Source organism: Zonotrichia albicollis, chromosome Z, assembly GCF_047830755.1.
Source record: "Zonotrichia albicollis isolate bZonAlb1 chromosome Z, bZonAlb1.hap1, whole genome shotgun sequence".
Classification (NCBI taxonomy): Eukaryota; Metazoa; Chordata; class Aves; order Passeriformes; family Passerellidae; genus Zonotrichia; species Zonotrichia albicollis.
Window position 1 is genome coordinate 38,937,148 of NC_133860.1, and position 17,074 is coordinate 38,954,221.

At 38.8% G+C, this 17,074-nt stretch overlaps 1 protein-coding gene across 1 annotated transcript in view; it reads left to right on the forward strand.

Moving 5' to 3' along the window:
• HOMER1 (homer scaffold protein 1) overlaps positions 1-15,221 on the forward strand; it is an 88,815-nt gene extending 73,594 nt beyond the window's left edge. Inside the window, exons 7-9 of the mRNA XM_005492131.4 lie at positions 4,555-4,665; positions 6,331-6,411; positions 12,004-15,221. Coding sequence (XP_005492188.1) covers positions 4,555-4,665; positions 6,331-6,411; positions 12,004-12,192 — 381 coding nt within the window. The 3' untranslated portion in view covers positions 12,193-15,221. The remainder of the gene's footprint in view (positions 1-4,554; positions 4,666-6,330; positions 6,412-12,003) is intronic.
• Positions 15,222-17,074: the final 1,853 nt, after the last annotated feature.

Here is a 17,074-nt window from a genome sequence, read left to right on the forward strand (position 1 = left end):
AGAAAAGGAGACTCAGAGGGGACCTAATCATTCTCTACAACTGCCTGAAAGGAGGCTGTAGGTGGGGGTTGGTCTCTTCACCCGAGTAAGAAGCAAGAGGACCAGAGGAAATGGCCTTGAGTTGTGCCAGTTTAGCTAGTAGGAAAAAAGTCTTCACAAACATTGGAACAGGATGTCCAGGGAAGTGGTGTAGTCACTATCCTTGGAGGTATTTGAGAGACATGTAAATGTGGTACTTGGAGATGTGGCTTAGTGGTAGAGTTGGCTGTGCTGGGTTAACTGTTGGACTCAATGATCTTAAGGGTCTTCTCCAACCTGAATTATTCTACAGTTGTGCGACAAATTCTGTGTTCTAGATGGATTCTGTGTCTAATGTGTCTTGATTTGCCTTTCTGTAGAAGTTGGAATAATTTCTGTATGTAGATAAGAAGGAATTGCATGATCTTTTGGTACTGAACTGTACAATTAATCTCAAGAAAGTGGTTTGAAAAAATTAATCCAGCTGGAGCAAACACAGCACAGAATCATTTACTCAAAAATTGCTTGGGGCAGGTCACCACTCAAAATATTTGTGCCATTCCACCTCTTTTCTTCTGTCTAACTGAAGTCTTCACTTGCAAAGTGACTTTCTGTGGTCAGGATTTTCTTGAGAGTCTTTTCAGTTTTCTGGAGCTTTAGGCAGTCACTGTCTGAAGTTCGCACCAAGGCTGTTACTCCTTGTTGTGTTATGTGTCTGAAGCCTCACTCCTCCAGTCTTCCCAGCAGCCCAGTGTGCTTGCCCTCTGCTGCAATGAAAACCTCTTCCTGGAATCCTCCTGCATTTATTGGTTGTTGAACCTAGACTAAAATGTCCAGAAAATTCTACAATGGCCACTGCTGGGAGGGTCTAGGGTCTACCAGAAGAAGTTGCCTTGCTGTCCTACTTCAGCTGACATATTCAACACTGAAGTAGACAGTTGAGTATAACACCATCCACATGCTAGAAGAGTTTCCACAGTAAATAGTCACTAAAAAGCCTTTTCAGAATATTTTCTTTACATGTAATCCTTACCTGGATAATAAATGCAAAATAAAAAAAAGAGAGGCTAAGAACACTAACTTTTTTCTTTTTCAGTCTCAAATACAAAGCCAGAGTTATTGACGTTTTCAGATATGCAAGTCAGTGCAGTCTTATGGTAGCACAATAGCAGGACTTTGTTTAGCCAGTTACTGTTCAAAGATTGTTCTTTCAGACTGAATTCTGTACTCAAAATGAGGTGTAATCACGGGTACATTTCTTGATACTGCTGTGAAAGGGTTTGAAGTATTGATTGAGCTTTGCTTTTAAACCTGAAACACTGAATGAGGAGTGTCCCTGATAATAGCCTTTGGGAGGGTCAGGCTAAAGCACTTTAACTTCCTTTTATGCCCCCTTCTGTGCATAATGCATTAACAGTTACTTGTAATGATTTTTGGACCACTGATCATGAGAAAATTAAGTGCAATTTGAGACAAAAAACAGGACAAGTATATGCTATGCAGATTTTTGCCTAGAGCTTTATCTTTTGTTACTTCTGTTTTCAATTGCATATTCTTTATATAACATCATTTTCCAGCCCATCTTACTATACAGATCTTTTGAAAGGGTCACAGTATGTTTTTCGTCTTTATAGGTACATTCAAGAAGATAAAAAACTGAAAATATTTGACATCTTTTCAGATCTCTGTAGAAATGAGCATTTAAATAAGACTGATTAAAGTAACCTAGCTTTTTAATTGAGTTTGTTCTTTTTCTTCCCAACTTATGAGTTTTCAGTCTACACTAAACAAAACAGTTGAACATTATTTTCTTGCATAATCAGTAAGAGATGGATGTTTGCCCAGAGAAAAGCTTGGCTAGAGTAAGACATCACAGCCCTTTTAGTGCTGGCACTTAATTGTCCTTCTGAGAGCAGTTGCTTCTGTTGGCAAGAAGGTTTGTGGGAGCATGGCCTGCTCTGCTTAAGAATAATCATCTGTGTTTACTTAAGCAATTTCAATAAGTGTGTTGAGTTAACATGGACCAGAGTGTACTTGGGAGTGCTCACATGAGCTGTGCACCTGGCAGGGCTGCTGCAGGAGATGTGTTTAACCAGCAATAATAGATGCAAGTTAGAACATAACATTTCATCTAACACTTCGATTCATCATCCCTTGGATTCCCAGCTTGCACCAGTACATACATCCTCCCTATGTGTACCAGCCAAGAGGAAACCATATGGAGAACAGGGGGAGTCCAGGTGCTGCCTTAGTCACAGGATGAGAGACCTCTGCAGGCATGCTTCAAGGCTTGAGGTTCTGGGGCAGAGGTAGTTTGGGGACTGGGCTTACTTTCATCTCTCCTGATGAGGTTTTGTGTAAGTGAGCATCCTGTGCTAGTGCTTGCTGAGGGCCAGTGGGTCTTGCTGAGTGCAACAGCTTTTGAAGAGAGATTGTCTTCTTGGAAGTTACTATTCAACATTTCAGCAGGAAAGCTTGGAAATGTTTGAAATGTTAAACATCAGAAGAGCTGAAGGTGAAAGGGGTGAATGAGTTTGACAGTTCCAGCAAAACTTAAGAAGGAGCTCGAGCTCTTCATAAACCTGCAATGTCAGAACTGTCGCAGTTCTGCTTGAATAGTGGAGGATTCTTGACTGGGCAAGACCCTGAGCAGGCAAATGTGACCTCAAAATTTGCCCTGTTTTGACCGGGAGGCCTTGACCAGATGTCCACCAATCCCTTTCCAGTCTAAATTGCTCTGTGCCTTTCTGATTCTTGCTCCCTGTAGATGCTTGGTCAGACACTGTGCAGACACAAGTTTGTCCTCATTGATGTGTTCCAGTTCTTGTTTGTGTAGTTGCAGTGGTGAACACTGTAACAGTATTATAAGAATCTAAATACAGATAGATGTGTGTAATTGAGAAAATCATCTAAGACTTCAGTTGTAATGCTCAGTGGCATGTAATAAAATGAAACAAATAAGGGGGTTTTTAAAATTTTTTTTGGTCTTGTCATGAGCACTGATATTCCTTTTGGGACAATACTAGCAAGTAAGAAAGTTCTTTGGGATGGACAGGGCATGCTGCCTTACCAAGCTATATCCTACTCCCTCATTCCCTTTACCCCCTGCCAAGAATTTGTTCCAATCTCAGTTCTCTCCATTACAAACCTCATGTGCAGAAATAGTTTTTTTAACCAATAGTTTTCCAGCAGAAGAGCCTAGATTCACCATGGCTATGCAGAGGAGAGGTTTGTGGTCTGTGATTCAGACAGGAGAAGTTGTTTTCATTTCCTTATGTTTCATCTTGACTTCCCTTGGACTCGATTCAGTAATCTACCTTTTGAGCCTACAAATAGTATCTCAGGCAATCAAGGTTGCTCCTTTTCAGCACCAATGTCCCCTAGCTAATAAAGCCACTGTGATACCAGCAATTTCAGACTCTGAACTATTTTACCTAAGAAATAAAATTGTCTCGGAAAATATCTGCTCTCTGCCTTATGGCTGCCTCTCCAAGAATGTTAAATTGAGTGTTAAAGGTTTTTGTTGCAGAATTAACTAGCATTTTGTTCAAAGGAGTTTTATGGCCAGATTTGTAGGTGTGCCATGCAGCTCTGTTGAAAACTTTATATTAGGATTGACAGGCTCATAACTTCTGGAGAGAAATTCATTATTAGGTTTTAGTTATTAAACAAAAATGTTTTAGTGCACACATGTAGGCAGACGTGGTGTAAAAGTTCTCTAATATTCTGACCTGAAATGTGAGAGGTACATAAACAGAGACTTTTCTGCATAGGCTCTAGCTGCATGGATTTTGTCTCTTTGTTGCAGCAGCTATTTTTTAAAACTGTTTTTCTGTGAGTGGCAGAATATTAGCATCATTTTGGTTATGAAATAAAACAAAAGTGCATACCAGTGCCAAGTATCTTAACATAATCAAGGGGAGATGGAACATGCTTGCTGTCTGCTAATAAAAGGGGAACTGAGCAAATCCAAATTGTGACATTAGCTGTTGCCTTTGTGACTGAGAGATGAGCTCCATTACTAGGAAAGTTAGAAGCTGGCAGCTGTACTTTGCTGGCTGAGTGTCTGCTGTTGCACTGTTGATGCCTAGTGATGCTGTGAAATGTTAATTGGCTTTCTAGGAAGTGTGTGAACATTGTGACTTAGTAAGGTGGTAGAAGATTAAGAAGTGTCAGATGGAGAGGTTAGTTAGATAGACAAATCTCTGTTTAGTCATCAAGGCATTACTGTGTTTGAAGTGGTAATTCAGACCTTTGTTAAAACTTTAGATAATTAGTATAAGTTTTAATTAGTGTTCTTCTCAGCATATAGCAAATGATTTTTTTTGTTTCCAGGAATTCGTAGCAACAACTTACATAATAATATATAATGGAACATTATGCTAACTTTATAAGAGCACCTTGACCATTTTAATGAGTAGAAGTCATCCAGAAGTTAGGGTGTATTTCAAAGGCAGCTATTGATGCAAAGAAGTAATAGTACCTTGAATATATTGAAATTAATTCTGTACATGTTTCTTCTACTTATTTCAACAGGTGACTGAACTGGAGTGTGTGAGCAGTCAAGCCAATGCAGTCCACACTCATAAAACAGAATTAAACCAGACAATACAGGAATTAGAGTCTACACTGAAGAAAAAAGAAGAGGTATCTGCTAACATTTGTTTTTGGCTTTTCCATTACATAATTTCTAAAACCTTTCAATATTAAGCTTGTGATGGCTAGGTACTGAATCATTTGCTATTGATGTTACAAAGTAAATTCTTTTTCAACTTTTTGGAATTGTTAGTATTTTTCGTTTATATAATTGCATTAGCCCAATATAGAGCTGGGTATCTGGATAGCAGCATAAAACGTATCATGTTTTCCTGTTTGCTTTTGCCAAAGATTTTTGTTTGTAAAAGTAAGTCATAAGTGGTTTCCACAGGGCAATAATCACACTGATGCAGTCCAGATTCCCTAAGAAAGGAAGCTGTTGTAGGCATGCTTTCTGTTTTTCTGGAGAATAGGGTTTGAGACAAGTAATAGGCCAATGCCTTTGTCCAGCCAGTCCCTTTTTCAGGCTCTGTTAATAGAGCTGACCTTTATGGTCCATAAAATCAGTTCCATAAGATCAATTTCCTTAAACACATGCCAAACCCCCAGCCTGAAACTTGGTATTTACTGTGCCATGTGCCTTGGCCTGGATCAGCAGCAAGTAAATAGAAAGAATTGGAGTAACACCTGCACTGGCATATGTCCTAGAGGAAAGTGTGTCTGCGCCACAGAAGGATCAAGAATCACCCCTTTATGGATGGAAAAAGGAGATGGAAGCAGCTGCACAGGAGGAATTATTTGCCCCATGTAAGAGACTGTGGGGATGGCGTGTGTATTTGGAGGGCAGTGTGTCTGGCCAAGCCTTCCCCCAGTGCTGCGAGTGTTTCCAAGGAGGGTGCAGGAGAGGCACAGTCATTACAGAATATCCTCTCAAAATGGAATGAAACCTTTTCCAAACTCCTTCCTACTTAATTGATTAGGCTCAGCTAGGTAATGTTTCCCATTTTGTTGCCCATTTCTTTTGAATTGTGCTGAGTTGTTGGCTGCAAAAAAATCTTGGCAAAAGGAGTTCTAGGGAGTGAATATGCCTATCTGGACAAGAGTACTTACTAGTTTTAAGTTTGATACCTTTTAGTTTTGTTCACTGTTTCTGTTCTTGTCTCTGAACCTAAGAACAGGTTTCTCTTCGGTTCATTATTTCATCTATATTTATTTTATACCTTATTGTTTTCTAATTGCTAAATTAAAGATGTCATTTCTTTTAGATTCTCTTTTTACAGAAGTCAATCAAAAAGGCAGTTTTTTGATGTTCAGCCCTGCTGCTGGTGACATAATAAACAGTTTACATTTGAAAATTGGATTTTTTTTCTTGAAAAACAGGGAAGAGTAGATTCTGATAAAATTTAAAGTATAAATTTGGTTTTTAATTACATTTCAAAAATTAATGAATTAATTAATTTTTAAATTTATTTTCTTAATTTTTTGGTCAAAAATTATTTTGTGTCTCTTCAGGGGGAGAAGAAAACTTGGACTTTTACAGATGAAAATTCTTTTGTCTATTGTTGTTCATTGACAATGGAGTTGCTGTTTTGGGGCTGTGATTAAGCAGTATTGGGAGCAGGGCTTACATGTCATGTTCTCTGATGGGCAGTAGCCAACTGGCAGTTTTGGTATTGTTGCAATGACTTTCTCGGAAGAAGAAGCAGGAGCCAGATTACCAGCACCAAGGCCAAGCCAGGTAACACATTGCTAGCAGGGTTGTTTCTTCTCCCTTAGGAAATAGAAGGATTGAAACAAGAAATTGAAAATGCCAGAGAGCTCCAGGCGCAGAGGGATTCTCTGACCCAGAAGTTACAGGTGAGCTGCAGTGCATCATCTTAATTTAGAGACAGGGGAAAAATTATCAGCAAGTGAGCAGTTCACATGTGCAACTTGTGCAATATTTACTGAATGTGCCAGATGAATGTGTGGGTTAGACTGCCCTGAAAGTGCTGGGGTGGGATGACCCTTAGGAATTTGTATCAAAATTTCTACCTGCTCTACATTTCTATTTTTATCTGAGGAAACATATCCACATTGCTTTTACATGTCCACAGAGTACTCTCAGGTTAGCAAACATCCTTCCCTGATACATGTCCTGGAGAGTTCTGGTCCATTTTCACAGCAGTGTCTTCCCATAGTTTTTGCATGCCACTGAAATGGTCTGTCTGTGTGTCATCAGCCTGGGAGGAGTTTGTGTTCAGTTTTTTAATATGTCCTGAGAAAGTAAGGGTTAAGTGTTCTTGTGTAGTACAGGCTTTAAAACCACACTTTCTACATTTTCTTGGAATTATTTAGAAACACTGTGTTTTTATTGTTAGCAGTTGTTTCTTACTGTGTGTAATACCAGATACCCGAGGCTGCTGGAATTCATGTTTTCTCAGTATATCCTCTCGTGCTCCATCTGAGCTCTTTCCAGTCTGTTGCTCCATTGTGACCAGTTGCATAGCCACATTCCTTGTCACACCTGCTGCTGGAATGACCAAAAGCTTATGTGGATTACACTGTGGGTTCAGCTTTCTGAGTTTTGAAGGAACTGGAAACTCAGGCATTAAATAGCTCCAACCCTAAGGCACTGAAAGGGAATTCTCTTGGTTCTATGGCTTAGCTTGCTGAAAGCAAGCCCCATCAGATCACAGCCATAGCTTAGAAATCATTAGGCAGGTATTCTTTGAAGTGTGTGACATTAATTGGAACCTCCATGAATCAAATTTTAACCTGCAGAATAAAACACTAAAGATCAAAATGAGTTCATTAATTTTCCCCATTCTTACATCAACTTGTTTGTACACAGTATGTTATTACTTTGAACAGTGTTTAAAGAGTGTTTGAGTACACTGACCTTGCCTGTTCCAAAAATTGTTGCTGGTTTTAGGCTAAATCTACAAGTTTTCATTTGAAAAGGCACTTATGTGAGACTAAAAACAGACATTGTAATGAGAGTTGGAAATTGTTCCAGCAATAGCAAATGCAGTAATTTCATTGTAAGATCATATGAAAAGTAGAAGTGAACCAGAATTATTCTTAGCAAGCAGAATTATGAGATTAGTAAGAGATGAAAGATTAGAAAATGGTAAATTTTTATTAAAATTTTACCTTATAAAGTCAGTAGTTCCATTCTGGTATATTTATACATAAGTGATTGAGGGCAGCCCTGCCCAGAAGGACTTAGGGGTGATGGTAGATGAAAAATTCAACACTAACCAGCAGTGTGTGCTCCCAGCCCAGAGAGCCACCCGTGTCCTGGGCTGCATCCAGAGCAGGGTGGGCAGCAGGGCAGGGAGGGGATTCTGCCCCTCTGCTCTGCTCTGCTGAGACCCCACCTGCAGGGCTGCATCAGCTCTGGGGGCACAGCACAGGAGGAACAGGGACCTGCTGGAGGGAGTCCAGAGGAGGCCACAGAGAGTCAGAGGGATGGAGCACCGCTCCTGTGAGGACAGGCTGAGAAAATTTGGGCCGTTCAGCTTGGAGAAGAGAAGGTTGCATGGAGGGGTTACTGTCAGCAGCTTCAGAGTATCTGACAGTGTCCTACAGGGAGCCAGGGGAGGACTCTTCATCAGGAACTGCAGTGATAGGACAAGGAGTAATGTCTTCAAACTGAAAGATTGTAGGTTCATAATAGATACTAGGATGAAATTCTATTTGGTCATGGTGGTGAAGCACTGCTTCAGGTTACCCAAAAAAATTATGGATGCCCCATCCCTGGAAATGTCCAAGGCTAGGCTGGATGGCACTTTGAGCAACCTTATCTAAAGGAGAGGGTTCCTGCCCCTGACAAAGGATTGAAACCCTTTGTTGGGTTGTTTTAAGGGTCCTCCTAACCTAATCCATTTTATAATTCTGTGATTGTTTAATCACCAAATGGATATATTTTGTATATATGTCCGTGTGTCACATTGTAAGTGATGTGTTTCTGGAAATGGCTCTATATGGTTTTACTCAAGTAAATTGAAAGGATCACTTAGGATCTGAGTTAAAAGGTGCCTTTATTAAGCTTAAACTTAATTACTGCCCTGATCCTGCCCAGGAAAAAGGTCTTGAGTCTGTGCTTTGCTGTAGTTGTCCTGCTTTGATTATACTGGTGTTCTCTGAGCCACTTCACCCTACATCTGTCACATTGTCTGCTGTAGTTTCACACTGTCTCATGTATGTTCACGTACCTGACTCATCATTTATTTTCAGGCTGATTCTCTCCGGGGTTTGTATCTTTGTTCTTGTGCTTTTTTTCCCCTTCTTGTGCTTTGCAAATGGATTATGTAACTTTAAAATTATTTTTGTAAAAATCCTCTATGAAAAATGCTATACAGAGAAATTAGTATTTCAAGGTGTATGGCATTTCTGGCAGATGCACATCAGGAATCGATTAGATATCAATCATTGGAAAACTCTAGTGAAGAACAATATGTTGTCATGAAGGTTAAGTATCGGGGTCCTAATTCCATTTGTAGTGTAGAGAAGTCATATCAGTGAGTCATGATCAGCATGACTCTCACAGTAGATCAGAATATCTTTATTAATATGGCTAATTCCTAAATGTTGCTGTTGTGTATTGTTTGAATTTTTTATTCCGATCCTTGCACTGAATTCTGCAAAAGATTGTTACAGTTAGAAAAACAAACATAACTAGTAATTATTTATTTATACTGTAAGACAAAATATAAGAAATTATTACATCTGATGAAAGAAGAACTTATAAAACCAAAGGTAAAAAATCCAAGTGCAAAATACATTCTAAAAAGGGCCTGAATTATCAAAGAGTCAATTTGTTGTTGGATGAGAGCAGCTGCCAGTAAAGGGAAATGACACAGTTAGGGGAATAGATTACATTACATGTAATCCACCTCTTCCAATCAAGAAGCAAGTTTTGTGGTTGTCTGATTTGAAACAGGAAAATGCACGTGAGCTGGACATGAACTTACAATGCAATAACGTTGCAGAAAGCATTAATACTAATTTAGGGTAAATATGCATATAAGGGTCAAACGTAAATTTAAGAAGTAGCATTTTCCAGAAGTTAAAAGCAATATCTTCTGGCATATTTTATTAAAAATGTGTGAGAAGGGCCTGAAGGGTGTTCTTCAGTGCTAGATACAGGCCAACAGAATGCTCTAGGTGAGCCCAGATATCACAATGTAAAGCCATATAAGTATCTATATGTTTGTCTCAAAGTGATCTGTTTCATCACTGGCTTGCCTGCTTGCAGGAATTAATTATCATTTAGGTTACAGCAGTGACAAGAAAACTTCCTAGAGCACACAGATTTGGTGACTAGGAGAGGAGCAATGACAGGATGGGCAAATACTGAAAAACAGCAATCAGTTTTCTGTGAGCTAAAGAAAGGGCTGTGTCACTCTGGCAAAGCTGAGAGGACCTTGGATTTCACTTTTATGTCCTATACTGTAATCACTTGGCCCTCAGAGGGTCTTGAACGTGTGCAATCACTACACCAGGTAGTACTTGTAAGTGCTTGGCTTGGAAGGCAGGAGTAGGCCCAATGAAGAAGAGTTTTTACATGGTAGGACTGGGTTATAACCAGTTGTCTTCATTTGTAGCAGCAGCTACAAACATGAGGCAGCTATTCAATATAAAAGCATGTATGCATTTTATTTGTATAATTTCTACAAGTGCACTATCCAGTTAGCTTCTTTTAGTGCTTTGGCAACTAAATTGTTCAGTGCTAAACAAATTAATTCTTCTCTTGAGCCTGGCAGTAAGGGGTAATTCCTGCTCTCAGGTGTGCTGGCTGTTCAAGACTGGTGCCCAAAAATCCATAGATTTTTACTTGCTCATTTGCAAACAAGAAGTAGGTTGGGAGGTAACCCTTGGCTCTGCAAGCAGCCACAGCGATGAGGCAGTGAAAGTCCTGCAGCACTGCTGGGGGGCCCAGAACTCTGGGTTGCTGCAGAGGCTGGGAGCTGAAACTGAGCGCTGGCCACCTTGCCCCATCCCCTCTTTGGCCAGGGATGCAGCACCCAATCAGTGCTGCTGCCAGACCCCTTGCAAGTGGATACCTTTCTCAGGCTTTGATACAGGGCTGGCATTACATACCTGCTACTCTTGAATGACCCAATATATTTTCTGTATAGGTCAGGTTGTTTTCTGTGGGTAGCTGAGATCTGTCCAGTATAAACATGAATATATTTCTTAGCCTTGAGGGAGACAGAAGAATCACACCAAAACCAGTGAGAGAGTTGAAGGGCTGAAAGAGGAGTTGCTCATGTTGCGATCATTGAATGCTGCCAGATCTGCCTTCCTATTTGTAAAACTAGTTGTAGTAAAATCTCAGACGAGGCCTGATAAAGCTTTGTGGCACAAAACCATTGTAAAGGGAGGAGGCGTTGAAAAACATGTTACCATACATAATATGAATTCACTATGCACTTTTCCAGAGATGCTCTACAGGGTGTATGGTGTACTAAACACAATGTCTCTGTGCTGCCTTTGAAAATTATTTTTGTAACTGAAATTACAGAACTTGGCATAAATTTATTAGGTGGGCAATGAATTGAACAAAGAACAATATGCTATTCCAGACCTAGGTGACTGGTTCATTTGTGATTTGATTGAAGAGAGGGCACAGGTCTTGCACAGGGCAGTGCACTTGGCACCGTTACCCATCAGGTGCAAGCTGGAGCTGGGAGGAGTCCCAGGGGTGGATGCCAAGGGCTTCTCCTTGTGAGTGAGAGCTGAGCTTGCTCAGGGTCAGACCCCCTGGGCTGTGTCCAACATGCTGCTGCTCCATCTTTCCCACACTGCATGGGAAGAGCAGGTCTGTGCAGCAGTGGTGGCTCTCCCAGTGTCCCTGCTCCGCAGGTGGGTGCTGTGCAGCGAGGCACCATGTGCAGCTTGCACCTCCTGGTTTACATTTGTCACAGTCGCCTTGACCTCTGCTTGGGCCCAGCCATGTTCATGTCTTAATTTTCAGAGTGCAAAGCCCATACACAGGATGGAAACAAGGCAGTGCTCCTCTGTCTCTAAATCAGCGTTCTGGATGGGTTTTTGCATGAGAACTTTGGATGGAGAACCGTGTCCTTGACCAATTAATGTAGTCTAAATCAGGGCATACTTGAATGTAAGTAAACTCTGAGAAGGTGTTTTCATTATTCTATCATTTCTGAATGATAGAAGAGATAACACACTTGAATAAGTGTATCATTTGTTCACTGATTAAGTTTGTTCCTCTCCAAAAGTTTCAGTCCTTCAGATAATTATGGAGAAATGGAGGAAGTGGCAGTTCATATGCAATCGTAGTAACAATGTAGGTTCTGGTTTTGACATACAGAAAACTGGAAAGGTTTACATACTATTTTAAAAAGCAGTTGACAAAAATAGCACTTGAGTGCCAAGAGGACATTAGACTGCTTTGTGTTTGCAGACAACACATTAACATGTTGTGTATTTTCTCTGAAGGAAGTAGAAATTCGAAACAAAGACCTGGAAGGACAGCTGTCTGATCTAGAGCAACGTCTGGAGAAAAGTCAGAATGAGCAAGAAGCTTTTCGCAATAACTTGAAGACACTTTTAGAAATTCTTGATGGAAAAATATTTGAACTAACAGAATTACGAGATAACTTGGCCAAGCTAATAGAGTGCAGTTAAAGAAAATGGGATTTCAGTGCCAATCAGCTTAAAGATGCACTGTCTCTCTTCATAGGACTGTGTTGGGCTCTGCATCAAAGTTGCACAAAATTAGAAAATGCTCCTCTGAGATGGATTGTTTTAAATTTGACTTGTAATTCAATGTAAAATTTAGAACTTAGCTTGTAGCCAGTTTAAGAAAAAAATAACTAACAAAAAAAACTTGAATTACAAATTACCTCCTTTTACATTATTGGCCACAGATAACTTGAAAAACGTTAACAATAATTGAATGCAATCCTTTTCTAATTATCAGTGATGGAAGAATTAGCAGTGTCCCAGGACACACCCCATTTTGTGACAGTTACAATATAGGTTATTGGCTGTTTTATTTAAGATATTTAAATACTGTCATTTGTGCAAAAACTTAGTGATGACAGCCCTATGTACTTTGTTCTAATAATTTCTCAGGATATGTTGCACTGTGGAGAAGCAGTGCTGGAACAAATTTATTCTTGCCAGGAATGAGAGAGAATTGCATCTTTAATTGAAACAAATTTACTATAATTGCTTGTATAAACTTCTTCTTTTTTGTTTTTTTTGGGGGGTTGGTTGGCTGGTTGGTTTTTTGGTTTTTTTTAGAGCTATACATATATACTGGAAGATACCGTATTTCTTTATGGAGCTTACTTTGGTGTTCTACAATATTGTCCAATGTAAGGTTTAGTTTTTCATATGAATTCCATGTACTTACAGTGAGATAGTATCTCCCACTTGACTAAATTTTGAAGCCAACCAGTGATAGAAGGTGAGTCCCAAGGGAAAAATAAAAAGCCCAAACTGCCCTGAGAATTTTAAATGTAAACTTAACATTTTAAATTTGACCTGCACACATAACAAGGAATGGCCGGTTTTCTTTTTTCTGGCCTTGATACTTATGTTGAATGTTCAATTTGCTGTTATTCTGTTCTGCAAGAGCCTTTTTCAGAATGTGACATGAAGTAGAGGTTCTGTGAATAATGGCTTACGGGGAGCACTGTTCTATTACAGATTCATTAAGAGCACAGAGGTACCACAAGGGGTTGTTCGTACACTGAACGTGTCTGGCCAAAAAGGCTAGAAGTTTTTCTTGAAGTTTTGTTGTCATAGCAAATTGAACTGAAGACATGTTTACTCTTTTATGGGTCTTCATATCACATCTTTATCCAAACTACACCAGGCAATATTTTGAACTGTTAATTAAGTGTTTAAAAACAAGACATTGAATTGAATTATCCTTAGTGAGCAGGTTTTAAAGTTGTTTTGATGTAATTTTAACAGACTTTTGGCAAACACATATTTCTTTATATAATAGATTTATTTAAAAAAACCCAACTCTTTGAAAGGTAAGCCAATTGTCATGTGTCTTGCATTACAGTGCATTCTTGCCATAATTTGCTTGTAACGCTGAAGAGGGCTTTTTTAAAATGTATGAATGAATGTCAAACCTCAGAGTTGAAACATGCACGAACCTTTGTTTGCTCCCCAAATTAATTTGAATGTTAAACATGAAATCTAGCTGCTTATTCAATTTGTAGAACAGTTTTCTTCACTTAGATTCTGATATTCAAAACTAGAAAAGATAAGTTTGTTTTCATGTATGTACTGTGTGTATGTACCATATAATACACGCAGGTTGTCATTTATATTGGGAAGACATGCTTTATTTCTAAAATATCTTTTTCTTTTCCCTTAACTGGTAATTTATCAGGTCTCCCCTGACTAGTCGGGGAAGTGGCTTAGGTTAAATGCTAAAACTGTCATGTATTATATGGTATGTAATATACACAATGTTTATGCTTTCTCCATATTTTTTAGGGTATTTTCTCACATTTATCAAAGGGGTGGGGGGAGCTTGTTTCATTGTGCTACTGGTTGAAAATTTTGTGGTGAGCTACATGTTAATCATTCAGGGGATTTTAGACAGTAGTGTGTATATCTTCATCAGGTCCATATGAGCAGATACAGCCAGTTTTTAATTTTCCTGGGGATATTTGGGCCTGATTCTCCTGTCACTTGTGCTGCTGTAAACCAGATGTGTCCTTGATGTGATGTCAGCAACATTCCGTTGGCATAACATCCATGGAAGTGCAAGGAGAATTTGGCCTGTTAATGCTCAGTGGACATAATAAGGATGAAGAAAGAATAAAAAAAAACCATAATTATGGAATAAATGTAATATTATTTTTAATGATATTATTCTTGACATTTTTAAAGATATGATGTCATATGTGTGGGAAAAATAGTGGACAGAAATATTTCCACTTAAATTTTGTGAATATGTGTGGTACATGAGCATTTCTATGTATAAGTACGCACACATATGTATATACAGAACGTGGAAAAATTTAGATGTGCACATTTTTAATATTTTCCTATTGAAATTAAATTTAAAATTGGAAATTGATATTTGAGAATTTCTTTTTCTCATAGAATAGATAAGCTTCATTTCTTTTTTTTTTTTAAATAATATAATTACTGAGGGCTGCACCTTTGAATTCCCAAATAGTTGCCAAACATAAATATGGGATGAGGTGAACATACGTGCACATATAAATAAAATCCTATGTCTAAGACTATTTTTAATGCTTATGTACAGTAGGCAAGTGTTTAGAAATTGTGATCTAAAATTCATACTTAGGTGGCTATACCTACTGTAGCCTCTTCACTTCTGTTTTAACGTAAAGGTTTTGCCATTTGAAACATTACTGTCCCAGAGACAAGTACTGTACATTGTATCTATCTTTAATGAAACTATGGGAATATGTATACAAGAAAACAGTGTTCAGTACTATAGCCTGAAAACATGACCGTGAACTTGCACTGGAGAGGAGAGCAGTTACTTTGTGTATAAATTTACATGGCAACTACAGTCTTGGGAAAAAAAAAAAAACAAACAACCAAAAAAACCCAACAAAAGAATTGCCATAAGCCTCACAGAAATACAGAAATAGAACAAAAAAAAAAGGGGGAGAAAAGAGAAATTAAACCCACAGATCTTTATTTTTAAATACACTTGCTATTCTCTGGAGAATGTATTACTCTTTTTTTTTTTTCCTTTAATCTTTTTCAAGTATGTGCAAGTGATAGCAGCAGCTACCTTAATCTTTCAGGTGCTACTGGATTTTGCATTATTGTGTTATGTTGTGAAATCCTGACTTTGACATAAAAAAATTTTTGTAAGTATATCCCCGTCTGGATAGCTAGTTTTTGGAGTGTATTGTTCATAATCCATATGCCTCAATGATCCAGAAATTGCATTTTTCTATGTGGACAAAGTAAAACATGTGAATTAAACTGTCCATTATAGATGACTGGAAGTTCCTTTTCCTGGCCAATATATCCAGGAGAGAGGAGAAAAAAATGAACTGATAATGCAGAAATGCGGTTATAACGTCTCTAAGAAAAGACATTTTCAGGTAAAATACAAATAAATAAATAAATAAATAAATAAAGGGCTAAACCAGTTGTTACACAAATAAGTATCATTTAACGCTATCGGTGGCATTCCCAAGATAATTCCTTTAAAGAAAACCTTAGAATTAACAATGCATCAATTAAAGATTAATGTTTTGGGATATGTCTTTTCTGTTGTCAAATGTGAAAGGTTTCTGATTTCTGCTCATTTTTCTACCAGTTGGGGATTAACTTCAGGTTTGCCTTCAATAAGAGGCTAAACCTGATTTCATTCTGTCATCTCATATATTCTGTACTGAAGTGGCTGCTGAACAGCACTCTGTGAACACTGCATTCAAAAGTCAAAATCAAAGCCATTTTTCAGAAATACTGCATGGAGAGAGGAATGGAAAACTGCTGCAGACCTTAATTCTCTGCAGAACTGCAGATATCAGTAAAAACACTTAACTTGGTTAGTTGCAAAAACCTTAAGGCCAAAGACAGATCTAATTAGAGATTAGATCTGGATGTCAGAAGACAATTAAAAAATACCATCAAGAAACTCCATCCCAATGTGTGTAGTTCAGTCTCACTAACTGAACATGCCAGTTAAGTGCACACCTATACACTGGAGTTTCTTTTCCAGAAAATGGACCTGACTCTGCTAAGCAATGTTCAAACTGTCTTGTTTACATTTTCTTAGTAATGCTGCATTTGTGCACTACCTCGAACAGTGCTAAGCAGAGACCATATCATGGAATGATATTAAATTATATACACATTATTTGAAATCTGTGGTTTTGCTTAGCAGCCTTAGTTCCTCGTTTTACTCCACTTACTTCAGACAAGATGGATGCATTTTCCCTGTTTTGTTAAACATTTTGAAACAATGAGCGGAGTTTTGTGTTAGATCTCAGATCAGTTCAGCTCATGTCCACTCTTCTGGCCATGCCTAGCCAAAAAGCAGGTGTGAGGCTAAATGTCACAATACCTCTGGATACTATGGACATAAGGGGGTTTTCACACCATAAGGGGTCTCATAGCTTGCCCGTCACAACCTCTCAGGGACCTGCAGTGGCCAGTTCTGCTTCTGCACTGCTGGCAGCTCATCATAGGACCAAAGAAACACAATAAACCTACTTTCCCCCTTGTCTCTGGGTCTTGCATAAGCAGAGCTCAGATGCAACGATATATCTGGCATTCCTTAGTATTTTCAGATAAAGGCATTGGAAGGAAAGTAACTATCAAAGGTGTTGTAAATTCGGGGTGGGTGAGGGAAGCACAGATTTCTAAAAGATTCCCTAGTGTGGAACCCTTGTGTAGCTGTAAAATCAGTGAGAATGATTTGCATAGGGAATGACAAACCGCCTGAAAGGATCTCTTTCCTTAGGTGCTCACATCATGCTGGCATTGAGCACACCTGGCTTGCCCCGAAAGTCCACTCTTGATTGCTAGAGGCTTCCCAAGG